The following is a 26,858-nucleotide window of genomic DNA, read 5'->3' on the forward strand; positions in this document are numbered from 1 at the left end:
CTAAACACAAATGGGAGGTTGGGAAAATATTAGTTATTAAAAATATAACAGCCAGAGGAGAACAACAACTTAAAAATAAAAGTAAAAATGTTTCACTTACCAAATGGATGTTCAGCAACTACAGTTTTTGATTCAAGGGGTTTGCTGACTCCAAATCTGTTTTCTGAGCTTACTCGAAAACTGTACTCCTGGTATTTTGTGAGACGGGTGACTTTGATCTGTGTACGTTTTACACTCGAATTTACCAGCTGCCATGCTGTTGTGCCAGATTCACGTTTCTCTACAATGTAGTTTGTAATATCACTGCCACCATTGTCTTCAGGTTCTTTCCAGGTCAACACGCAGGATTCAGCAGAGACCGATGATATTTCAATTGGGCCGGTGACTGGACCTGGCCGTCCTATGACTACCACTGTGACAGTGAATGTTTTCACACCAGCAGTGTTTTCAAGCGTGAGGTAGTATTTCCCAGAGTCGCCTCTCATACTGTCCTTTACAGTCAGTGTGGTTCTGTCTTTTGTTGTCTTGATGCTAACTCTCTCAGTTTCCTTCAGCCTCATCTCCTCAAGTTTCCATGTCACTTTTGGAGCTGGGCGGCCACTAATTGGTATATCAATAGTAAAAGTGCTTCCAGCCTTGCATGTTATGAGTTGTCTGCTTATTTCACTGAGATCTGCTGTTGGTTCAATCTGTGGCTCTTTAATAATAACAGAAGAGAAAGCTTCTCTTGGCTCACTGTAGCCAGCATCATTCTTTGCCTTGACCCGGAACTCATATTCAGTGTTTTCCACAAGGCCTTCAACAGTGAAAGTAAGTTGCTTGGTTTGACCAGCCGGAATCCATTTGTCAGAGCCTTTCTGTTTCATTTCAAGAAGGTATCCAGTAACACGACTACCACCATCATGGTCAGGTTTAAGCCAAGCTAAAACTACAGAAGATTTGGTAGTATCAACAATATCTAATCTCTTAGGTGGTGCAGGTTCTTCAGTGGCTACAATTGGTTCCGTCAACTCACAAGGTTCACCTACGCCATATTCATTTTCTGCTGACACTCGGTAGTAATATGGAACACCTTCTGCCAGATCAGTGACCTTAAAGATTTGTCGAGTGCATTTTGAACTCACCACTTGCCAGCTACGACGGCTTGCTTCCCGTTTTTCCACAATGTAGTGATGAATACGTGAACCTCCATCCAGTACAGGAGCATCCCACATTAAAGTAATAGATCCTCGGGTCACATCCTTAAATGTAATAGGACCAGGTGGACCAGGAGTGTCCAACACCTTGACAGTAAATGTAATTGACTTACTTCCACTGTTGTTTTCCACAGTAAAGACATATTTGCCAGCATCGTTTCTATTGCATTCCTCCACAGTCAATGTGCTAAATGAGTCAGTGGTTTGAATGTCAGCACGCAAGCTCAGATTTGCATCTGCTTTGGACCACACAGCAGTAGGAACAGGTCTTCCAGAGAAGGCAATAAATAGGCGAATACTTGCACCTGCTCTCACAATGTGAGTCTGCTTGAAGTTTGCATCAATGTCAATTTCAGGTGCAGAAAGCCTGTCTACAGTTTGGACTGATGCAGGAACTTCACAGCTTTCTCCTTTGCCAGCACCATTGACCGCACTCACTCTGAATTTATAGTGTTCTCCTGCCTCCAGATCAACCACGGTATATTTAGTAGCAAGAACAGTCTCTGCATTGACTTTCTGCCATGTTTCTAGATCAGCTTTGCACATCTCAATAATGTATCCAATTATTTCCATACCGCCATCAAAAACTGGTTTGGTCCACTCTAAGCTTACACTAGTCTTTGATGTATCCGTCACCCTTACGACATTAGGTGCACTAGGTGGGCTAACTGGTTCTCTGCATTTAATTAGCTTTGAAACATCACTTGGAGGTCCAACTCCTGCAGCATTTTCAGCCATGACATGGAATTCATATTCGTTGCCTTCAATAAGGCCAGTTACTCTGTATCTGTTCTCAGCAATGGGCCTCTTACTGATCACTTTAACCCAGCGCATGCTCTTCTTTTCTCTCCTTTCTAGAATATATTCATTTATCTCACTTCCACCATCTGACTTTGGTCTTGCCCATGTCAGAGTGATACTGTCTCCTGTTACGTTAGTGGGCTCTGGTGTTCCCGGGGCATCAGGAAGAGCTAAAAAAAAAAAAAAAAAAAAAAAAAAAAAAAAAAAAAAAAAAAAAAAAGGAAAAGAAAAACATAATTAGAAATAGAAGATTGTAACTCTATAGTTATTTCCACAGAATGAGATGGAAACTTACTGTAAGGTATTTGTGCTACAACTGGATCAGACTCCAATGGTCTGCCAACTCCAAATTTGTTTACTGCAGAGACACGGAACTGGTACTCATTGCCTTTAATTAATTTAAGTGCAGTGTAGCTGCAAGCTTCACACTTGTCATCAACTAATGCCCATGCAATCCTGCTGGTTTCACGCTTTTCAATGATGTAGTGGGAAATAGAAGCACAACCATCATTAGCAGGAGGCTCCCACCATAATGTCACTTTTTCTCCAGTGATGTTTGTGAATCGTATTGGTCCACCGACTTTTCCTGGCGCGTCTGTAAAATAAAAAGTTTGGAATTATAATTTATTGGCACTTAGAGTAAAATATTGGTATAAAAAATTGTACTAAAAGCATTTGGTGTGATACCTTGTATTCTGAATGTAATATCTTCTCGTTTAGTGCCTGATGCATTTTTGGCTTCTACTGTGTACACTCCACGATGATCCCGGGTAGCATCTCTAATGAAGATTGTGCTATATCCAATACCTGTAGTTATTTCTATACTCATTGTTTTTTCAATCTCCTTGCCATCCTTAAACCATGTCACCTTAGGTACTGGACGTCCTTTAATTAAAGCTTTAAGTCTAATGCTCTCTCCAGCTTTAACAGTTAGGCCTTCAAAGTGCTCAGGGCCAAATTCAATTGTTGGAGCAACTGAAAAAGGAAAATATAGTCTTCTTAACTCAGTAATTATAAAACATTGTTATATACAGAATTACAAACTGTAAGCTTATTTTTCCTGTTAGCAACATTCTACAACAGGTGAAAAAGACTATTGTATGTTGTTACTCTAGTGTAGCAATGATTACCCATGTCTGTCAGGTTTGGGTCCTCCATTTAGTTCCTCCTATGCTGGAGCATGATTCTGAGTTGAGTGGAAGGGCAGTCAAACATTTCTCCCCCCTATGACCTCCCATCTTCCACAAGGTCTACTTGGCTCCAGTATCCAAACAATTATGTTAAGAAATCTTACCATTTTCATCTCTGGTCATGATATAGCCTGAAGACTGTGAAGGTGGGCTGATGGTACCAACAGCATTTCTTGCAAGCACTCTGAATTCATATCGATCACCTGGACTAAGTCCTGTAACTGTATATTGGCATTCACTGACATCAGTAAAGTTACATCTCAGCCACCGGTCTTCACTTCCTTGCCGCTTCTCAATACTGTAGGCCACAATCTTACTGCCTCCATCACGCAGTGGGGGGGTCCATTTAAGAGTGACTGTTTCTCTGGTGACATCAATGTAATCAGGAGTACCAGGTGGATCTGAAAGGGGGGAAAAACAATGAAGAATTATTTTTTATTACTGTTCACCATAATCTAGAACACTAGAATTTTGGGGGATGACTGGTCATTCACTCACCTACTGGAGAGACTGCCAAAGTAAACTTGCTTGGCTCGCTGGCTCGGCTTAGACCGGCAGTGTTTTCTGCATACACTTGGAACTGGTAATCCAGACCCTCAACTAGCCCAGTAATCCTGTATTCTCTGCTAGATATTAATGCAACATTAACCTTCTGCCACAAAATACTGTTTCTCTCCTTCTTTTCAACGTGGTAGCCAATGATTTCTGAACCACCATCATAAGCAGGAGCATCCCACGCTATGGTCATTCCATCAGCAGTTACATTGTATACAACAGGCTTGCCTGGTGCACCTGGTGTTCTGAATTGATGCTTTGCCACAACATCTGCTGAGACAAGAGGTGGGCTTACTCCGTATCTGTTTTCTGCACGGACTCTAAACTGATATTCAGTGTCTTTAACGAGGTTTGGTACTTTGAAAGTTGTTCTAGCAGCACTCGAGCACACCAGCTTCCAGTTCATTTGAGAAGTTTCTCTTTTCTCAATACTGTAGCCAGTAATTTCACCTCCCCCATCATCTTCAGGAGCTTCCCATGACAAAACTACACTATCTGCTTTGACTTCATCTAGTCTTAAGGGTCCTTTTGGTTTAGATGGTGGACCAAGAGTGATGACAGTGATTGTAAATGTTTTTCTGGAGACAACATTATCAAGAATCAAAGTATATTTGCCACCATGCTCCTTTTTCACATTCTTGATACTTAAGCTTATCTTGTTTTCAGTTTTCTTGAAACGAAGATGTTCAGTTTCTTTAAGAGGGAGGTTGTCCTTCAGCCAGCTCATTGATGGCTTAGGTTTACCCTTATAGGGCAGTTCAATGTGAAGGTTATGCCCAATTCGCACAGTGATTTGACCTCCAGGAATGTCAGAAAGGTCAGCTTCTGGTGTTATTATATATTCTTTTACTGTAATGGGTCCAACAGTAACACCATCACTCATGCCTTTTTCATTTTTTGCAAAGACTCTGAATTCCATGACAGACAGCTCTTTAAGTCTTTCAACTTCAAATTCACAGCTCTTGCTTGTGCCTGCGTACGTCCATTCCTTTTCTTCCTGCAGTTTCTTTTCAATAATGTAGTCTGATATAATGCTACCACCATCATAGTCCGGTTTGCTCCAATGCAATTTAACAGAAGTTTTTGTAGAATCTTTCATGGCAAGGTCTTTTATAGGTCCTGGTACGTCTGCAGCTTTCACTGGTTCAGATGTCTCACAAGGCTCACCCAGTCCAATTTCATTTTCAGCAAGAACACGGAAGAAGAATGCAGTCTTTTCTGACAGGTTAGTTAGCTTAAAGGTAGTTTGAGAACACTTTGTTGTTACAGTTGACCAAGCCCTCTTTGTAGCATCTCTTTTTTCAACAACATAATTTGTTATTTCAGAACCACCATTAATGAGAGGTGGCTCCCATACCAGTGTAACTGTGCCACGAGAAACATGCTTAAGCTGCAGCTTCTGGCAGGCAGATGGTGTGTCAAGTACCTTCACATTCACAAATGATGATTTGGGTTCTCCAACTCCATTTTCAATTGTAAGAACATATTTTCCTGTGTCATCTCGAGTAACTTGAGGAATAGAAAGTAATGTTGATGATTCTGTATTCTGGATGATATATTTTTCATCAGTTCCGAGATTTTTGTCACCCTTTCTCCATGTGACAGTTGGAGGAGGTCTTCCTTTGAATGGAATCATTATTTCCACATCTTCACCTGCTTTAGCAATGATAGAGGTCCGGAGGGCAACATCCAGATCAATCTCTGGTGCCACTGTGGAAATAGATAAAAATGAATAATGCATATTTAGAAGGTAAAATAAAAAAAGGTCTGAAAAATAAAACCACAGAAAAGTTATGGAAAGGTACAGTACCGAGAATATCTTTAGCTTGAACAGGCTCTGTCATTTCAATAGGCTCTCCTTGTCCAGCACAATTTATAGCAGAGACGCGGAAATAATAATTAATGCTTGGCTGAAGGTGGGATACAACATATTCAGTTGTTCTCACTTCTCCCTTAGAGCTGACTACAGTCCATTCTTGCTCTTCACCTTCCCTTTTCTCGACCACATAGCTGGTAATTGGGCTTCCTCCATCATAAGTAGGTTTAATCCAGCCAAGGGTGACAGATGTCTTAGTTGTATCCACAACCTTCAATTTTGTTGGTGAGCCTGGCTTATCTGTAAGTGACAGTTTAAGAAAAGAAAGTCAGAAGCCATACGTAGAAGTAATCATTAAAAGGAATAAAATATCCTGCAGTTACACTTCCGCAAGCCATCTTAATTGCTTGCTGCCTATTGATCTCTAACCAATTAGACATATTGCATGTTGTTTCTTACCAACAGGATCTACAGCTTTGTAGAAGTCAGATGCTTCACAGAATGGACCTTGTCCAGCCGCATTGACAGCACAGACTCGGAAATGATATTCACTGTTTTCAGTCAGACCTGTTACTTTCTGTCTGGTGTCACGAATGGTTTCCTTAGTAACCTTGAACCAGCTAAGACTCTTCTTGTCACGCTTCTCAAGAAAATATCCTGATATTTCGCTACCTCCATCAACAGTGGGCCTACTCCAGACAACAGTCATAGAATTCTTGGTTATCATTGTGACTTCTGGTACACCAGGTGGTCCAGGTGCAACTAAATTAAAAAAATATACATATATGTCAGTAGGTGAACACTATGTGCAAATACCAGATAGGATGATTCAGTTCTATTACTGATGTTATATGGTTCTTACCAAATGAGTTTTTGGCTATAACTGGTTCAGACTCCAAGGAATCACCAACTCCAAACTTGTTCACACCACGGACACGGAACACATATTCATTTCCTTTGACAAGTTTTGTTGTAGTTATAATACACCCCTCCTCTTTCTCAGAAACTAAAGACCATACAACACGACTTGTCTCCCGCTTTTCAACAACATAGTGTGTTACAGGTGCACCACCATCATCTGCTGGAGGGTCCCACATTATTGTGATCTTTTCTGCAGTGACTGTCTTAAACTGTATTGGTCCAGTTGGGGGTCCAGGTTTGTCTGTATAAAATGCCAAAAACAAGGTGTTAAGAATTTTTTAGTAGATTATTGTTTAACAGTGTTACACAGTAATTTCTCAAGACATACCGAGTATCTGTAATCGCACATGGGCAGAGGCTGATCCCATGGCATTCTTCAGTTTTAGTTCATAGGTGCCACTGTTAAGTCGGGTTGCATCCTTGATGAGTATAGAAGCAAATTCTGTTGTGTTCTCGATAGACAGTAGTGAACTGCTTTGCAGCTCATTGCCATTTTTGAACCATTCAATTGTTGGTATAGGCTTTCCTGAAATGCCTAGTTTTAGCTTAATAGAAGTTCCTGCTTTGTATTTCACTACTTCTGTATATTCTGGCGGCACATCGATTTCAGGTGCACCTTAAGAAAAAATAAGAATAAAAAACAAAACAGTTAAGACTTGTCTTTAATAAAAGTAAAAATAAGCAATACTTTTTCTAAGCTAACAGTTACAAGCATTTTATAGATATTGATTGAAGCTAGCATGAGTAATTTAAATCAGAAAGCTGGAATGAGTTACAACACTACCAAAAATAAATAAATAAATAAATAAAAATAAGGCAACTATGTGTTATAAATATCACTTTGGCCATGGGACATGGGCTTACTTCTGTTGTTGAAAGAATAAACATGCCACAACTCAAACAAATGCAGATACAGCCAAAGATGTTAATTACAATCATGCTCAAAAAGTTCGCCATCATTCAAGTTTATCAAGATAAGTTAGCTTTCTGTATTAAAAAGGCTATGGTTCTACAAAACAGCACTGACTTTAAGAAGCACATAAAACTGTTATATCATTGCAAAACACTTACCATATGTATCAACACAGGTAACAGGACCCACAACATCTGATGGATTACTAATGGAACCAATAGCATTCTTGGCAAAGACTCGGAATTCATACTGGGAATTCTGTGTCAGACCAGATACTGTGAACTGAGTCTCAATAACATTGGTGAAACTAGCTTTTGACCATCTGCCATCTGGTAGATCACGTTTTTCTACAATGTATCCAGTGATCTTGCTACCACCATCAAATGCTGGCTTCTGCCATGACAAAGTAATAGCAGTCTTGGAAATATCTGAGACACGAACATTTCTTGGTGGTTCTGTGATAGAAAACATGAAAACATTGCAAATGAATAACAATCTTTATAATAATACTAACAAATGTTTTGGGTATTAGCTTACTCCACAAGAAAGAATACCACAGGGGAAAAGGAAAAGCACTATTTCAGTGGTTGGGTTTCTTTATTTTCTACAGAATACATACCACAAGCATCAATTGCAAGGACCGGATCAGAAGGATGACTTGCTTTTCCAACACCAGCTGCATTTTCAGCATAAACTCTAAATTCATAGATAAGGCCGGCACTGATGGTGGTGACTTTAAAGTGAGTTGTGCGAATGAGGGTCTTGTTAGCCTTCTGCCATAATATACTATTCCTGTCCTTCATTTCCAAGTGGTATCCAATGACAGGGCTGCCACCATTAGTGACTGGTTCGTGCCATCCGACTGTAATACTCTCTCGGGTGACGCTAGTGACCCACGGTGTGGAAGGAGGACCAGGGGTAGCTGATGATATTAAAAGAAGCGATTGTTAACAAAATGAGCCTTTCAACATCTGAACATTAGAATTTTGATCTGCTGTGTGAGAAGAGCATTACTTACTGTAAGGAAGTTTGACAACTACACATTGTGAGTCAACATGATCGCTGATGCCAAAGCGGTTCTCAGCTTTGATGCGGAATTGGTATTCTTCTCCTTTTGTGAGTTTCATGACTTTAATAACAGTTCTAGCAACGGTTGCAGAGACCTCAGACCAGGCAGCGGTACTTGTTTCTCTTTTCAGTACAATATAGTTGGTAACTTGACTTCCGCCATCATAAGCTGGTGGCTGCCATCTGAGTGTTACACTCTCCTCAGTGATATCACTAAGGACAACAGGACCAACAGGAGGACCTGGTCTATCCAGCACAACAATATTAACGAATGACTTTGTGGTGCCACTCGAATTGGCAGCAGTAATATCATATCTGCCAGCATCTGCAGCCACACTTTCTTTAAGGTTAACAATGAAGCTTTCTGCTGTTGTTTCTGTGTGAAATCTCAAGGTGGGTTTGATTGGTGCGCCATCTCTAGACAATGTCACCTTTGGCAATGGTTTTCCAGAAACTGGAATTTCAACTTTCAGGTTTGAACCTGCCCGAACATACACAGTGTTGTGAGGGAAGCCCTTCATGTCAATCTCAGGAGATTCTGAAAACAAAAACATTTTCAAATAATTAAAAAATGCTATCTATTCTAAAATATGAATTCAATTTAATGCATATTGACTTTTGTCTCATGACAGCCAGCTTACCTAATTGTTCTTTAACTGTAACAGGAAGAAGTAGTTCCTTAGGATCACTTAACCCTGCTTGGTTTTCTGCAGACACTCTGAAGAAATAGTCAACATTCTCCTTAAGACCATGGACAACATGATGAGTTGTCTTTACAACTGCACACTTAACCCATTTCTGCTGTCCTTTCTCAAGAGCCTCAATGAGGTAGCTCACAATTCTGCTTCCACCATCGTGTTCTGGTTTTAGCCATGACAGAGAAACACTGTCCTTTGTGACGTTTGTCACTCCAAGTTTTTCTGGTGGGCTGGGTTTTTCTGAGAAAAAAAGTTCAACAGGTTAAGCAACAAGAAATTATTCCTTTTTATGTTAGCGATTACACTGGATTGAGGGTTGGTTTTTTCGTTTTTTGTTTTTTGTTTTTGTTTTTTGTAATGAATTTGTACGTTAGAACACTTTAAGTAAAATGCAAGCAAAATTTAAAATTTATGCTGTTGTTCAGCATTTTCTTTTGTAAAATCACAAACATATCTACCACATATTTAATTTTCTTATTATAAACAGATTAAATATCTTGTATATTATTTTGAAATAAACATTTCAGAACATGCATAGTTGTATGTTACAGAATTGTTTTTTTTTTAGTGAAACATACCTGTTATTTTAGTTCCCTCCTTGGTCTCAGAAGGCACTCCAACACCATACTCATTCTCTCCAGAAACTCTGAAGTAGTAAATGGCGCCTTCTTGTAAACCAGTTACTTTATATGACAGGCGATGACAATTATTCGTCACAGTGACCCATGCTTTCTTGCTAGCTTCTCGTTTTTCAATGACGTAGTTCTTCACAGGTGCCCCACCATCGTTATCAGGAACATCCCAAGATAACACAGCAGATTCTTTAGTTACATCTTTTGTTGTTACATGAGATGGCGGGCCAGGAGTGTCAAGAACTTTGACAACTAAAGTCAAGGTAACAGTGTTCAGGACGTTTTGTAACGTTAACGTGTATTTTCCAGAATCATTTCTTGTTGCCTTTTCAATAGTAAGAGATGTGCGATTATCTGAAACATCAATGCTTGCTCGTGTACGGAGATCAGTATCTGGTTTGTTCCATGTTACATTTGGGACTGGTTTGCCTCTGAAAGGAACTGTCATTGTGAATGATTCACCAGCCTTTACAGTTAGTGTCTTTCGCATTTCACTGTCAATATCGAAAGCAGGTTCTTCCTCTCTTTCTTTTGCCAGGTGAGGTTCTGAGCTGTCACTTGGTTCACTGACACCCATTTTGTTGATGGATTTCACTCTGAAGACATATTCAGAGCCAGACACTAACCCACTTATGGTGTACTCTGTACCTCTTAAGTTCTGAATAGCAGTTGTCCAGTCAGTTTCATCAGTTTTCTTGTATTCAACTGTGTATGCAGTTACTGGAGCACCTCCATCAAACAGTGGCTTTGTCCACCCAATTGTGATATTTGACCTTGTGGAATCCATAATCTTTGGTTTAGATGGGGGAGATGGCAAGAAGATTGGATCTTCTGCCCGAATTAATGGTGTGCTTTGGCTTGGAAGGCTGAGACCAGCAGCATTTTCTGCATAAACTCGGAATTCATATTCACATCCTTCACGGAGACCAGATGATTTCACTCTTAAATCATATACCGGCTTTTTGTTTACACGTATCCATCTTAGGCTAGTTTTCTCACGTCTTTCAATTACGTAGCCAGAGATCTCATTGCCTCCATCAGACTCAGGTCTTGCCCAGCACAAAGTTATTGAATCTTTGCTTACGCTGGTGATCTCCAAAGAAGTAGGTGGACTTGGAACCGTAAATGGGTCTAAGGCTTTGACAGCAACACTTTCTAGAGGCTCACCAACACCATATTTGTTAATTCCCATCACTCTAAAAATATACTCATTACCCTTCAGCAGTTTTGTCACTTTACAGGATGTTGTCTTAAGCTCTCCTTCACAAATTGTCCATGCAATTCTGCTGGTCTCACGTTTTTCTACAACATAATAATCAATATCTGCACCTCCATTCTCTTGAGGAGGTCCCCATGATAAATGACACTTTTCAGCAGTAAGGCCAGTTATTTCTAGTGGGCCTGCTGGTGGGCCAGGTCTGTCAAGTACTTTGCAATTAATTGCCAAAGATTTTGTTCCTGCAACATTTTGTAATGTTAGTACATACTGTCCTGAATCAGCTCGGATACAGTCCTTAACTGTTATTGCAGTAGCGTAGTCTGTTGAGGCTATTTCAACTCTAGCTTTTCCCTCAAGTTCTTTGCCATCTTTTGTCCATGAAATTACTGGTATTGGCCGCCCTGCAATATCAGCATTGACTTTAAACACTTCTCCAGCTTTCACAACTACAACATCTCTGAATTTGACATCCATCATAATTCTTGGAGCCTCTACATCATCTTTTACAGTCACAGGTCCGGTTGATTCAGATGGCTGACTGAAGAGTCCAGCAGCATTCTTTGCAATCACACGGAATTCGTAACGCTGGTCTTCTGTAAGTCCACCTACATCAAAGTATGTTTCTTGCACATTTGTGAAATTACACTTTAACCAGCGGCCATCTGGCATCTCTCTGCGCTCAATAATATATCCTGTTACTTTAGCTCCACCATCATATTCTGGTTTAGTCCATTTCAGTGAGACACATGTTCTTGTAATATTAGTAACTTCTGGTTGACCAGGAGGATCACACGGATCTCTTGCAGCAACTGGTTCACATGATTTACTGCATTTGCCTATGCCTGCAATGTTTTCGGCATACACACGATATTCATACATCAGACCTTCATCAAGACCTGTAACTTTCATCTGTGTATCAGTTATAAGACTTTTGTTGACTTTTGCCCAAAGAATGCTGCTTCTTTCTTTACGTTCCAAGTGATATCCTAGTACTCTGCTACCTCCATCGTTAACTGGTACCTGCCAAGTTACAATCATGAAAGCTTTAGTTGCATGTGCCACATGAGGAGTACCAGGAGGTCCTGGGGGCTTGAATGGATACTCTGCCACAACAGATGGAGAATTAACATGTGTGCTCTTCCCATAACGATTTTCTGCGCAAATACGGAACTGATATTCAGAACCGGTAGTAAGTCGCGATACTTTAATTGATGTTCTTGCAACTGCTGCAGATACCATGTCCCAGGTTGTTGTGGTAGTGTCTCGTTTCTCCACAATGTAATTGCTAATATGGCACCCACCATCATATTCTGGAGGTTTCCAAGACAAAGTTACACTATCAGCACTAACTTCATCAATATGAACATCAGTTGGTGGTCCTGGTCTGTCAAGAACAACTACAGTTAAAGAAGCAGTTGTTGATCCAGCAGAATTTGAAAGATGTAACTCATAATGTCCCAGATCTTCATGTGAAGCTTCCTTGATGGATAGTGAAGTTGAAGTCTTTGATGTCTGAACATTCACCCTGGTTGTCTCTTTTAAGGGATTCCCATCCTTCTTCCAGCAAATGGATGGAAGAGGTCGCCCTCTGAATGGCACATCAATCTTAAGATCATCTCCAGCTTTCACAGTGAATGTATTGAAAAGGAGCTCAGCAGATGGCTGGATTTCAATATCTTTTGCAATGACTGGGACACCAAGTTCTCTTGGATCACTTTTCCCTTTTTCATTAGTAGCAATCACTCTGAAACTGTATTCTTCTCCCATAGTTAATCCTTTTATTGTTGCTTCTAATGTTTTTACTTGGGTACATGCGCTCCATTTTACACTTCCTTTAGTTTGCATTTCTACTATATAACCAGTAATTTTACTGCCACCATCACTCTCTGGCTTTTCCCATTTAATTGAAGCAGAGTTGCGAGTTACATCAACAAGAATGACCTTTGCAGGTGGAGAAGGTGGTTCTGAAGCCTTAATTGGCTCAGGTGTTTCTGCTGGTAAGCCAGCCCCATATTCATTTACAGCTAGAACACGGAAATAATAACTAGATCCTTCTTGTAGCTGAGTAATTTTGAAGGAATTCTTAGTGCAGTTATTTGTAATTGTGGCATATGCTTTTCTTGTAGATTCTCGCTTTTCAACTACATAGTTGGTAATTTTAGCTCCGCCATCAATAAGTGGTGGTTCCCACGCCAGTGTTACAAAATCTTTTTTCACTTCTCTGACTGTCAGGTTCACTGGTGCACTAGGTGTATCAAGCACTCTGACATTAACAAAAGCTGTTTTTTTGCCACTGTTGTTCTCTAAAGTTAGATTGTATCTGCCACTATCAAATCGATTCACATTGTCAATTACCAACATTGTGTAGGAACTAGTGACTTCGATCTGAGCTCGATCACTAATTGTTCCTTCTGCTTTCTCCCATTTAACTTCAGGTTCTGGTCTTCCTTTGATAGTGACAAACAGACGTAAGGTACCACTGGCACGTACAATGACTACTTTTCTGAGATCTGCATCAAGTTCAATTTCAGGAGGTTCAGTCTTGTCCGCTGCTATAACTGTGCCAGGTATAGTAGCAGGTTCTCCTACTCCTTCTGAGTTGATGGCACAGATGCGGAAGTTGTACTCCTGGTTCTCTTTAAGTTTTGTTACAGTGAATTGTTTTGCTTGTAGCCCTGTTGGTGGGGTGCAAGTAGTCCATTCATCAGCAGCTGCTTCTTTTGCTTCTACTACATATCCCTTAACTGGAGCACCACCATCATAAATGGGCTTACCCCAGGCAAGAGAAACTGATGACCTGGAAGTATCTGTTACCTTTGGATTGCTTGGTGGGCCTGGTGGATATAATACATCACAAGCACGATAGAAAGTGGACGGCTCACTGGGTTCCCCTACACCCGCAGCATTTTCAGCAGAAACTCTAAATTCATAGAAATGGCCATCAGTAAGACCTGTTACTCGGAATCGCAAGTCTGTCAGCCGTTTCTTATTGCATTTGGTCCACCGGACACCATCTTTGTCTCGTTTTTCAAGTATGTATCCTTCAATTTCAGCTCCCCCATTGTCTTCTGGACGACTCCACGTTACAACCATTGAGTCTTTTGTGATCGCTGAAACTTCAGGTGTTGAAGGAGGACCGGGGGGTTTGTATGGATTACAAGCCACAACTGGCTCAGATTCCAAGGGTTCTCCTGTTCCGTATTTGTTCACTGCCATTACACGGAAAATGTACTCATTGCCAGCAAGGAGTCTAGTTACTTTGTGGCTAAGGGCCTGCACATCTGTAGCTACTTGTGTCCATGAAAGCCTGCTTGTCTCTCTCTTCTCAATGATATAATGTGAGATACTGGAACCACCATCATGTAAAGGTGGAGCCCATGCCAAGTAGCATTTTTCTGCTGTTACACCTGTAACCTTCAAAGGTCCTTCTGGAGGTCCTGGCCTATCTAGCACTTTTACAGTAATAGGTATAGATTTTGTGCCACCAACGTTTCTGAGGTTAAGAGTATAGTGACCTCCATCTACTCTTACACAGTCTTTGACTGTAAGAGTTGTTTTCTGAATAGTAGATTTAATTTCCATTCTTGCAGTTGTTTCTTCAAGATCTTTACCATCTTTTGACCATGTAATGTCAGGAATAGGTTTGCCATGAATATCAGCCTCAAGAATAAAGGTTTCTCCAGCATGAACAACAATGACATCTCTGTATTTAGGATCCAGAGAAGCTCCCGGTGCTTCAATTTCATCTCTGGCTGTAATGGGCCCTGTACTTTCAGATGGTTCACTCAAGCAGCCAGCTGCATTTCTTGCAATGACTCTGAATTCATATCGTTGGTCTTCGACAAGACCACTTACTGTAAACTCTGTTTCTAAAACATTTGTAAAGCTGGCTTTCATCCACCGACCATCTGGTAGTTCTTTCTTTTCTACCATATATCCAGTTATTTTGCTTCCACCATCATATTCTGGTTTCTTCCACCTCAGTGTAATGTTATTTCTTGTAACAACAATTGCCTCTGGGCGGCCAGGTGGGTCACATGGATCTCGGGCAACATATAACTCTGATACTTTGCTGACTTTGCCAACGCCAACAATGTTTTCAGCAGAAACTCTGAACTCATATTCAAGACCTTCTTCAAGGCCATCTGTTTTATATGTGGTGTCTGCAATGAGTGACTTGTTCTGTTTTATCCAAAGAATGCTGTTCTTATCTTTACGTTCAAGATGGTAGCCAAGAACTTTGCTTCCTCCGTCATTAACTGGTTCATTCCATTGTACAATCATATGGTCCTTGGAAGCTGCTGTTACAAATGGGGTTCCAGGTGGCCCAGGCACCTTGTAGGGGTATTGCACAACAACTGGCTTAGAGACCAAAGGAGAGCTCTTTCCATATCTATTTTCAGCAGAAATCCTGAACTGGTATTCAGAACCTGTCTTAAGCTTTGTTGCTTTGATAGTTGTTCTTGCAACAGTTGCTGACACAATATTCCATGTGGTAGTGCTGGTGTCACGCTTTTCTACTATATAGTTGCTTATCTGACAGCCACCAGTATAATCAGGTGGATCCCATGATAAAACAACAAAGTCTGCGCTAACTTCATCAAAGCGCACAGGTCCTCGTGGTGGGCCAGGTTTTTCCAGTACAATTATACTCAATTGCTCGCTTGCTGTGCCTGCTGTGTTTGATGCCGTTACTGTATATTTACCGAAGTCCTCTTTGTTGCTTTCTTTAATATGTAGAATAGTTGACGTTGATGTATTCTCAATATTTAATCTGGTTGTTTGTTTCAGTGGCTGTTCATCTTTTGTCCAAGTAATACTAGGTTTTGGTCTACCTATAAATGGTACTTCTACTTTCAAATCTTCTCCAGCCTGTACACTGTATGTATTAAACATCAACTTAAAACTTGGCTCAATTGTCAAGTCTTTAGCTATCACAGGAACTCCAAGTGCTCTGGGATCACTTTTGCCTTTTTCATTGTAGGCAATCACATGGAATTGATATTCTTGGCCTGGACTCAGACCAGAAACAACTGCACTGCATGTTTTGGTCTCACTAACAACACTCCATTTTTCTGTTCCTTTAGGCAGCATTTCAACAATGTATCCCAAAATTCTGCTACCTCCATCATGTTCTGGTTTTTCCCATGTAAGTGATGCACTTCTCTGAGTAACGTCAGTGAGTGTTACTTTCCCGGGAGGCAGAGGTGGCTCAGAGGCTTTCACAGCATCTGCTGTTTCAGCTGGAACACCAATTCCAAATTCATTCTCAGCCATGACTCTGAAGTAATAGATTGCTCCTTCTGTAAGATTTTCAACTTTAAAGCTTGTCTTGCCACACTTTGCGCTTACATTTGCAAATGCCTTCCTGGTTGACTCACGTTTGTCTATTACGTAGTTCTTTACCTTTGCACCACCATCAATAATTGGAGGTTCCCAAGATAGTACAGCAGAATCCTTCTTTATATCCTTTACTATTAAGTTTTGTGGTGGTCCTGGCGTATCTAAGACTTTTACTATAACAAAAGCAGATTTAGAACCACTGCTGTTCTCCAACTTAAGAATATACTTTCCAGCATCATTTCTGTCACAGTTGTCAATTGAGAGTTGTGTGTAGTTTACGCCTTTATCAATTTGAACTTTTTCTGTGAATTCACCTTCTTCTCGAGACCATGTGATGTCAGGTATTGGTCGTCCCCTGAATGGTATGTGGATCCTAGCAGAGCCACCAGCTCTAACCACTATCCCTTTCCTTAACTCTGAATCAATATCAAGTTCTGGAGCTTCAAGTTTGTCTTCTGGTTTAATAGTACCAGGAACTGATGCAGCCTCTCCTACACCAACCTTGTTGAGAGCACAAACTCGTAGTTTATATTCCTGATGTTCAGTAAGCTTTTTGATTTCAAATCGAGTGGCACGTATACCTGTCTGTGGAGTAACAAGTGACCATTCATCTTCGTCTGCTTTGCAGATTTCTACAAGATATCCCTGGATTTCACAACCACCATCATAAATAGGTTTACTCCAGCCAAGTGTAACTGAACTTTTAGTGGTATCCACAACATGGGCATTTGTAGGTGGGCCAGGCTTGAACATGGGGTCACAGGCTTTAAAGTAAGGCGAAACTTGGCTTGGCTCACCCAATCCAGCAGCATTTTCAGCAGAAACTCTGAATTCATACTCATGATCCTCTGTTAATCCTGTAACTCTTAGTCGCAGATCTGTAATTCGTCGTTTATTGCATTTTATCCATCTGATACCTGCTCGATCTCTCTTTTCTACAATATACCCTATGATTTCACTACCACCATCACTATCTGGTCGGCTCCAGCAGACAGTCATAGAATCCTTTGTGATGTTGGTGATTTCCAAGGCCTTTGGTGGACTAGGAACCACAAATGGATTTTTCATCATTACAGGCACAGATTCCAGCGGTTCACCAACTCCGTATTTGTTAACTGCCATAATACGGAAAATATATTCATTTCCTTCCAAAAGTTTTGTTACTTTCAGCATTGTAGGTAGAACCTCTGAAGCAACAACAGTCCATGCTAGGCGACTAGTTTCTCTCTTCTCTACAATATAATGAGAAATATCACTGCCACCATCATGAAGAGGAGGAGACCATGCCAATGAACATTTTTCAGCTGTAACTCCGGTTACTTGGACAGGGCCCACAGGAGGGCCTGGTCTATCCAGAACTTTTACGTTTACTGGTACTGTCTTTGTTCCTGCAACATTAGAGGCTTCTAAAATAAACTGCCCACCATCAATTCTAATAGCATCTTTTACAATTATTAATGCACTGAAATCTGTGTTCTTTATCTCATATCTAGCAGTTTCCTCAAGCTCTTTATCTCCTTTGTACCACTTAATGGTTGGTAGTGGCTTTCCATGAACATCAGCCTCAAGTCTGAATGTATCACCAGCATTTACAACAATTGTCTCTTTGTACTTTGGATCCATTGAAATTCGTGGAAGCTCAACTTCATCCCTTGCTGTTATTGGTCCTGTACTGTCAGACGGTTTACTTATTGCACCTGCAGCATTCTTTGCAATGACTCTAAATTCGTATCTTTGGTCTTCGGTAAGCCCTGTTACAGTGAACTGAGTTTCAATGATATTTGTGAAACTAGCTTTCATCCAGCGACCATCTGGTAAGTCACGTTTCTCTACAATATACCCAGTAATTTTACTTCCACCATCATATTCTGGTTTGGTCCACTGTAGAGTAATAGAGCTTCTTTTTATTATTATAGCTTCTGGGCGACCTGGAGGATCACATGGATCACGAGCTACGTAGCACTCAGAAACTTTACTTGTTTTACCTATACCAACAATATTTTCTGCAGAAACTCTAAATTCATATTCAATTCCTTCTTCGAGGTTAGTTGTCTTAAAACTTGTGTCCTGAATAATAGTCTTATTCACTTTAGTCCATAAGATGCTGTTCTTCTCCTTTCTCTCAAGATGGTAGCCCAGTACCTTACTGCCACCATCATTTATTGGTTCATGCCATTGTACGACCATGGAGTCTTTTGTAACTATTGTCACAAATGGTGTGCCAGGAGGTCCAGGTTCTTTGTATGGGTACTGTGCTACAACTGGTGCAGATTCCAATGCAAAGCTCTGCCCATACCTGTTCTCAGCAAATATTCTGAACTGATATTCTGAACCAGTTTTTAGTTTAGTCACCTTTAGTACAGTTCTTGCAACAGTAGCTGAAACTGTTTCCCATACAGTGGTTGTTGTATCTCTCTTGTGAACAACATAGTTGGTGATTTGACAGCCACCTGTGTATGCTGGAGGATTCCATGACAAGGTAACACTTTCTGCACTTATTTCATCAAACTTCACAGGTCCAACTGGAGGGTCAGGTTTGTCTAGAGTTATAATTTCAATAGAGGCAGTCTTCTGCCCAACAACATTGGCCACTGTGATTTCGTAAGTACCAGTGTCCTCTTTGCCAGTTTCTTTAATATTCAGTACAGTGAGATCTGGCACATCACTGACATTGACTCTTGTTGTCTGCCTTAGTGTCTGGCCATCTTTTACCCAGGTAACAGTTGGTTTAGGTCGACCTGAAACTGGTACTTCTACTTTCAGATCTTGTCCCACTTGGATACTGTAACTGTGAAAAGCGGGCCTTACATCAGGTTCAATCACCAAGTCTTTGGCAACTACTGGAACCGCAAGTGCTCTAGGATCACTCTTACCCTTTTCATTTACAGCCATTACTCTAAAAAGATATTCTTCCCCTTGAGTTAAGTTAGTAATAACTGCTTCAAGTGTTTTCACACGAGCACACTCTGACCACTTCTCACTACCCTTTGCTTGCATTTCAACAATATATTGTATGATTTTGCTGCCACCATCATGTTCAGGTTTTGCCCAGCTTAGTGAAACACTGTTTCTTGTGACATCATCCACTGTTATTTTCCCAGGAGGCTGAGGAACTTCAGCAACTTTAATTGGGTCACTGGTTTCTGCAGGGAGGCCAATTCCATATTCATTCTCAGCAGAGATTCTAAAGAAATAATAGCAGCCCTCCTGAAGTTGATCTACTTTCCATGAAGTCTTGTGGCAGTTTGTTACAACAGCTGCATATGCTTTTCTTGTTGCTTCACGCTTTTCAATAATGTAATTCTTTATTTTTGCTCCACCATCCAAGAGAGGAGGCTCCCACGAAAGTGAAACAGAGTCTTTAGTGATCTCTCTGATTTTTAAATTAATAGGTGCACTTGGAGTATCCAGTACTCTTACACTGACAAAGGCAGACTTTGTTCCACTGCTGTTTTCTAAAGTCAGAGTATATTTTCCAGTATCAAATCTGTTGACATTGTCTAGAACAAGGGAAGTAAAGCTGCTAGTGGTGTCAATAATGGCTGCCTCTCTGATCTCACCATCCACTTTACCCCATTTTACTTCAGGTGTTGGACGACCTCTGATGGGAACAAACAGTCTCAAGGAACCTCCTGCCCGCACGTTTACAATCTTCCTTAATTCCATGTCAAGGTCAAGGTCTGGAGCCTCCATCTTTTCTTCCACAATAACAGAACCAGGAACATCTGCATGATCTCCAACTCCTGCTTTATTAACTGCACAGACACGGAATTTGTATTCATGTTTTTCCACTAGTTTTTCTACTTCCATATGGGTGTTCTTAATTCCAGTTGGAGGGGTACAAATTGCCCATTCACCATCACTTACATCACATTTTTCTACAATGTATCCCTGAATTTCAGAGCCACCATCATAGATAGGTTTACTCCATGAAAGGAAAACTGATGATCTTGTAACATCCACAACCTTAGGATTGTTGGGTGGTCCTGGCTTATAAATAGGATCGCATGCCTTATAGTAAGTAGAAGGTAGGCTTGGTTCACTGAGACCAGCAGCATTTTCAGCTGAAACTCTGTACTCGTAATAATGACTTTCGATCAGCCCAGTCACTCTGTATCGCAGTTCACTTATCAGGCGTTTGTTACATCTTGTCCAGCGAATACCTTCCTTGTCCCGTTTTTCAAGGACATAGCCTAGGATTTCACTACCTCCATCCGAGGCTGGCCTTTCCCAAACAACTATCATAGAATCCTTGGTAATGGCTGTGACTTCTGGAGCCTTTGGTGGAAGTGGCACTACAAATGGGTTCTTTGCAAGTACTGGTTCAGATTCAAGAGGTTCACCAACGCCATATTTGTTTACTGCCATGATACGGAAAATGTATTCATTTCCTTCTAAAAGTTTAGTTACTTTGCAACTGAGCGTTTGCACATTTGAATCAACGACAGTCCAAACCAGGCGACTGGTTTCTCTTTTTTCCACAACATAATGTGAAATATCACTACCACCATCTTGTAGTGGAGGTTTCCATGATAACATACATTTTTCAGCAGTGACACCTGTAATCTCAACAGGTCCTTCTGGTGGTCCAGGTCTATCAAGAACTTTGACATGAACAGGAACTTTCTTTTCGCCTGCAACATTCTTTGCAAATAGCACATACTGACCACTGTCAACTCTAATAGCTTCCTTCACACTGAGACTTGTTGCAAAATCCGTACTTTTAATTTCCATACGAGCAGTGTTTGTGAGCTCATGATCACCTTTTAGCCACTGAATGGAAGGTATTGGTTTGCCATGAACATCAGCTTCCAACTTGAATGATTCACCAGCATGTACTACAATTGTGTCTTTGTATTTTGGATCCATAGTTATATGAGGTGGTTCTACTTCATCTCTTGCTGTAATGGCACCTGAGCTCTCAGACGGCTCACTGAAAACACCTGCAGCATTTCGTGCTATAACACGGAACTCATATCTCTGGTTTTCAACCAGACCAGTTACTTCAAATTGGGTATCAATTACATTTGTAAAACTTGCTTTCATCCAGCGACCATCAGGTAGTTCTTTCTTTTCAACAACATAACCTGTAATCTTACTTCCACCATCATATATAGGTTTCTTCCACTGAAGTGTTACTGAACTTCTTGTGACAATTAAAGGTTCTGGACGTCCGGGAGGGTCACATGGGTCATGTGCAGTATAGCATTCAGATGCTCTACTTGCTTTTCCAATACCTACTATGTTTTCTGCATAAACTCTGAACTCATATTCAAGACCCTCCTCAAGGCCAGTTGTCTTAAATTTGGTATCTGGAATAGGTGTCCTATTCAGCTTAGCCCACAGAATGCTATTTCTCTCCTTGCGCTCCAAGTGATACCCAATGATCTTGCTACCACCATCATTGACTGGTTCATTCCATTGTACCACCATGCTGTCTTTTGATGTGCTCGTTACAAAAGGCGTTCCAGGTGGACCAGGAAGTTTAAATGGGTATTGGGCTACAACTGGCTCTGAAGTGAGATAGGTGCTCTTCCCGTATCTGTTTTCAGCTGTGATTCTGAATTGATATTCACAGCCAGTCTTTAATCTACACGCTTTTATCGTTGTTCTTGCAACAGTAGCAGACACAATCTGCCAAATGGTGGTGGAAGTGTCTCTTTTTTCTACAATATAATTATTAATGGAGCTACCACCATCATATTTGGGTGGCTCCCAAGAAATGGTAATACTATCTGCTGTTACTTCATCTACTTTGACTGGTCCAGTTGGGGGTCCTGGTTTATCAAGGACAACAATATTTAAGGTCTCAGTTGCTTCACCTGCAGAATTCGTAAGTTTAACTAAATATGCTCCCACATCTTCTCTGCATGCTTCTTTTATCGTTAACACTGTGTTATTTTCTGAACTTTCTGCATTGACTCTGGTAGTTTGCTTCAATGCCACATTATCTTTATGCCAAAAGACTGCTGGTTTGGGTCGACCAACAAAAGGAACATCAACCTTTAAGTCCTCTCCTGCAAGAACACTGAAAGTAGTGAACAGCAGTTTGAAAGCTGGTGGAATCACAAGGTCTTTTGCAACAACTGGTATACCCAGCTGGCGAGGATCACTGACACCTTTTTCATTCTGAGCTGAAACACGGAAAGTGTATTCTTCACCTTGGATCAATCCTGTGATAGTAGCTTCAGTAACTTTTACTGTAGCACAAGTTGACCACTTTTCACTGCCTTTGCTTTGCATTTCTACAATATAACCCAGAATTCTGCTACCACCATCATGCTCAGGTTTTTCCCAAGATAAGGATACGCTATTTCTTGTCACATCCAACAAAGTTATCTTTCCTGGTGGAAGTGGTCTTTCTGATACTTTCACAGATTCTGAAGTTTCAACTGGAAGGCCTATTCCATATTCGTTTTCAGCTAGGACTCTGAAGTAGTAATTGCAGCCTTCTTGCAGTGAATCAACTTTCCAGCTGGTCTTGTGGCAATTGGCATTAACAGTTGAATAAGCTTTTCTTGTTGATTCACGCTTTTCAACAATGTAATTTTTTATTTTAGAGCCACCATCTATGAGAGGAGGCTCCCATGTGAGTGTAACTGATGACTTTGTAACTTCTTTTATTTTCAAATCTTGAGGTGCCCCTGGAGTATCAAGTACTCTGACATTCACAAATGCTGACTTACTACCTGAGCTGTTTTCAATTGTCAACATGTATTTGCCACTATCAAATCTATTTACGTTTTCAACAATAAGTAGAGTATAAGAGCTTGTTGATTCAATGGTTGCTCTATCCAGAGATTCCCCATGTTCTCTTGTCCATTTTACCTCAGGTGCTGGTCTTCCTTTAATTGGAACAAAGAGTCTTAGAGTACAGCAGGCTCTGATAGTTACAACTTTACGAAGTTCTGCATCAAGTTCAATCTCTGGGGGTAGCAGTCTTTCTTCAGCTTTAGGAGTCCCAGGAACAAGAGCAGGTTCCCCAAGACCTTCAGAATTCATAGCATATATCCGGATTTTATACTCTTGGTTTTCTTTTAGGTCAGTGATAGTAAAAGAAGTGGCCTTTAGTCCTACTGGAGGAGTTACAATCTTCCACTCATCTTCCTCAGGTAGTGCGATCTCAACCATATAACCTGTGATCTCTGAACCACCATCATATATTGGTTTATTCCATGCTATTGTAATAGAGGACTTGCTGCTATCCAAAACACGAGGATTACCTGGGGGACCAGGCTTAAATACAGTATCACAAGCTTTATAGAATGGACTAGTTGGGCTTGGCTCACTAACTCCAGCAGCATTTTCAGCCATGACTCTGTATTCATATTCATGACCTTCTGTCAGTCCGGACACTTTGTAACGTAAGTCAGTAACAACTCGTTTGTTACATTTTACCCACCGAAGACCAGCTCTGTCACGACGTTCCACAATGTAGTTAGTTATTGGGCTCCCTCCATCAGAATCAGGATGGCCCCAGCAGACAACCATAGAATCTTTTGTTATTGCTGTAACTTCAGGTGTTTTAGGAGGATCAGGTGGCACATATGGATTTACTGCAAGAACTGGCTCTGATTCAAGAGGCTCACCAACTCCGTATTTGTTAACAGCCATAACACGGAATACATACTCATTGCCCTTCAACAGCTTAGTAACCTTCAGTTTAGTCAGCGGAACTTCAGTGGCTACAGCTGTCCATGCCAATCTACTGGTTTCACGTTTTTCAACCACATAGTGGTCAATCTTTGCTCCTCCATCATCCAGAGGAGGTAACCATGACAGCACACATTTTTCTGCAGTGACTTCGGACACAGCCAATGGCCCTTCTGGAGGACCAGGTCTATCAAGAACCTTAACATTGAAGATATGCTTGGCAAAGCCACCAGGATTTGTTGCAGTAAGTGTATAGGCACCGCCGTCTCTTCTTGAAGAATCTTTATTGATAAGAACAGTAGAAAAGTCTGCTGTCTTTATTTCTAGTTTTGCTGTGTCTTGAAGTTCTTTTTCTCCTTTTGTCCATACCATAGCTGGTGGAGGGCGACCTGATACATCAGCCTCAAGTCTGAAAACTTCACCCGCTTTCAGCACTAAGGTGTCTTTATATTTAGCATCCACGCTTATCCTTGGTGCTTCAATGTCATCTCTACAAGTTATTGCATCTGATGGCTCAGAGGGCTGACTCACAGCCCCACCAGCGTTTCTAGCAATCACACGGAATTCATAGGCAGCATCTTCTGTCAAACCACTGACAGTGAATTCAGTCTCTAATATGTTGCTGAAATTAGCCTTCAGCCAACGACCATTAGGAAGATCTCTTTTTTCAACAGTGTAGCCAGTTATCTTAAAACCTCCATTATATTCCGGTTTAGTCCACTTCAGTGTCACTGCGTGTCTTGTAATGTTCAGAGGTACTGGCTTACCAGGTGGATCTATTGGGTCTAAAGCAAATACAGGCTCAGATGGCTTGCTTGGCCTACTCTTGCCAGCCAGATTTTCTGCTATAACACGGAATTCATATGCAATGCCATCACTAAGTCCAGTTGATTTAAAGATATTGCCTGATACCAGCATTTTACTTACAGTCTGCCAAAGAATGCTATTTCGTTCTTTCCTTTCAATGTGATAACCCAGAATTGGGCTTCCACCATCAGTAATTGGCTCATTCCAGCTAATGGTCATAGTTTCTTTGGTGACTGCAATCACCTGAGGAGTACCAGGTGGCCCAGGCACCTTAAATGGATAGTTGGCAACTACAGATTCTGAAGTAATGGCTGGACCAGTTCCATACCTGTTTTGAGCTTTGACTCGGAACTGATACTCAACTCCAGTATTAAGACGAGTGGCTTTAAATGTAGTACGTATCACTGTGGTTGCCAGTTCAGTCCATGTGGTACTGTCAGTTTGACGCATCTCTACGACATAATTACTTATTGGTACACCTCCATCATTCAAAGGAGGCTGCCATGAAAACGTTACAAAGTCAGAAGAAATTTCATCAAATTTGATTGGTCCTGTAGGAGGTCCAGGTATATCATGAACTTGAACTGTAATAACTTCACTAACTTCTCCCACAATATTTTTAGCTGACAGTGGATATCGACCACTATCACTTCGTGTACATTCATTGATGTTTAGTATGGTTGCCGTTGTAGTATTTTCATAATTTACCCTTTGTGTTTGCTTAAGTATCTGGTCTTCTTTCTTCCAAGTCACAGTTGGCCTTGGACGACCAAGCACAGGGATTTCAATCTTGATATTATCACCAGCTTTGGCGATGACTGTTTTCTGGTAGATACTACGAAGGTCAAACTCTGGAAGCATTGTTTGTTCCTTGATAATAACTGGTCTGCTTTCTCTTGGGGCACTTCTCCCAGCACTGTTAACCGCCATAACCTGGAAAGTATACTCTTCATTTTCAGTTAGATTCTTCACTACACAATCCAATGTTTTTACAGTTGTAATGTGTGCCCATTGGTTTGTTCCTTTTCTCTGTGCTTCAATTACATATCCAGTGATCTTGCTGCCGCCATCATGTTCTGGTTTCGGCCAAGCCAGGCTAACTGAGTTTCGTGTTACATCCATAATATTAAGGCTGTCAGGTGGTGACGGTGCCTCAGAAGCCCTTACTGGTTCTGCAGTTTCAGCTGGTTCGCCAATACCAAACTCGTTTTCAGCCAACACTCTGAAATAGTATTCACATCCCTCAGACAAATTAGGAATCCTGAAAGAACACTTCTGGCACTTTGTTGTGACTGTTGAATATGCTTTACGAGTTGATTCACGTTTCTCAACAATATAGTTTGTTATACGGGAACCACCATCTATCAGAGGCATATCCCATTGGAGGGTGATGCTGTCCTTGGTGATTTCTCTAGGTTTAAGGTTTATTGGTGGACCTGGTGTATCCAAGACTTTCACATTTACAAAACCAGTCTTCTTACCAGCAGCATTTTCAAGTGTCAATACGTATTTTCCTGCATCATATCTGGTGCACTCTGTGACAATCAAGAGTGTAAAAGAGTCTGTATTTTCAATACTAGCACGTCCTTTGAGTGAAACATCATCTTTTGTCCATGTAATTTCTGGAGTTGGACGTCCTTTAATAGGCACAAAAATCCGAATAGTTAACCCAGCTCTCACAACAAGTGTTCTTCTTAGCTCAGCGTCTAATTCAAAGTCAGGAATTTCTTCCCGCTCTTTGATTTCCACACTGGGAATTAGTGCTGGTTCACCAGTACCTACAGCATTCATGGCAGAGATTCTGAAATTGTATTTGGCTCCTGTCTGCAGATGAGCAACAACAAATTGAGTGATTCTTAAAGCAGTTCCTGTCGTGTCTTTTACCCATTCTTCTTCTCCTTCCTTTTGATGCTCCACTATGTAGCCAATGATGTCAAGACCACCATCATAGTGAGGCTTGCCCCAGGCTAAAGATGCACTTGTCTTTGTAGTATCAGTCACTCTTGGATTTGCAGGTGGACCAGGTGGGTCTGAAAAATGAGGAAA

General features: G+C 40.9%; 1 protein-coding gene across 1 annotated transcript in view; it reads right to left on the reverse strand.

Moving 5' to 3' along the window:
- The window catches only part of TTN (titin), a gene marked incomplete at its 5' end in the record, with an annotated part of 236,845 nt that overhangs the window by 17,785 nt on the left and 192,202 nt on the right, over nt 1-26,858 (reverse strand). Inside the window, 14 exons of the mRNA XM_079538876.1 lie at nt 101-2,167; nt 2,293-2,592; nt 2,685-2,972; nt 3,292-3,588; nt 3,686-5,452; nt 5,553-5,858; nt 6,018-6,320; nt 6,421-6,720; nt 6,808-7,095; nt 7,551-7,847; nt 8,012-8,314; nt 8,411-8,998; nt 9,102-9,398; nt 9,737-26,842. Of these exons, the coding sequence (XP_079395002.1) occupies nt 101-2,167; nt 2,293-2,592; nt 2,685-2,972; nt 3,292-3,588; nt 3,686-5,452; nt 5,553-5,858; nt 6,018-6,320; nt 6,421-6,720; nt 6,808-7,095; nt 7,551-7,847; nt 8,012-8,314; nt 8,411-8,998; nt 9,102-9,398; nt 9,737-26,842 (24,507 nt within the window). The remainder of the gene's footprint in view (nt 1-100; nt 2,168-2,292; nt 2,593-2,684; nt 2,973-3,291; nt 3,589-3,685; nt 5,453-5,552; nt 5,859-6,017; nt 6,321-6,420; nt 6,721-6,807; nt 7,096-7,550; nt 7,848-8,011; nt 8,315-8,410; nt 8,999-9,101; nt 9,399-9,736; nt 26,843-26,858) is intronic.

The sequence above is a fragment of the Tetrao urogallus genome (genome assembly GCF_951394365.1).
Source record: "Tetrao urogallus genome assembly, chromosome: 8".
NCBI lineage: Eukaryota > Metazoa > Chordata > Aves > Galliformes > Phasianidae > Tetrao > Tetrao urogallus.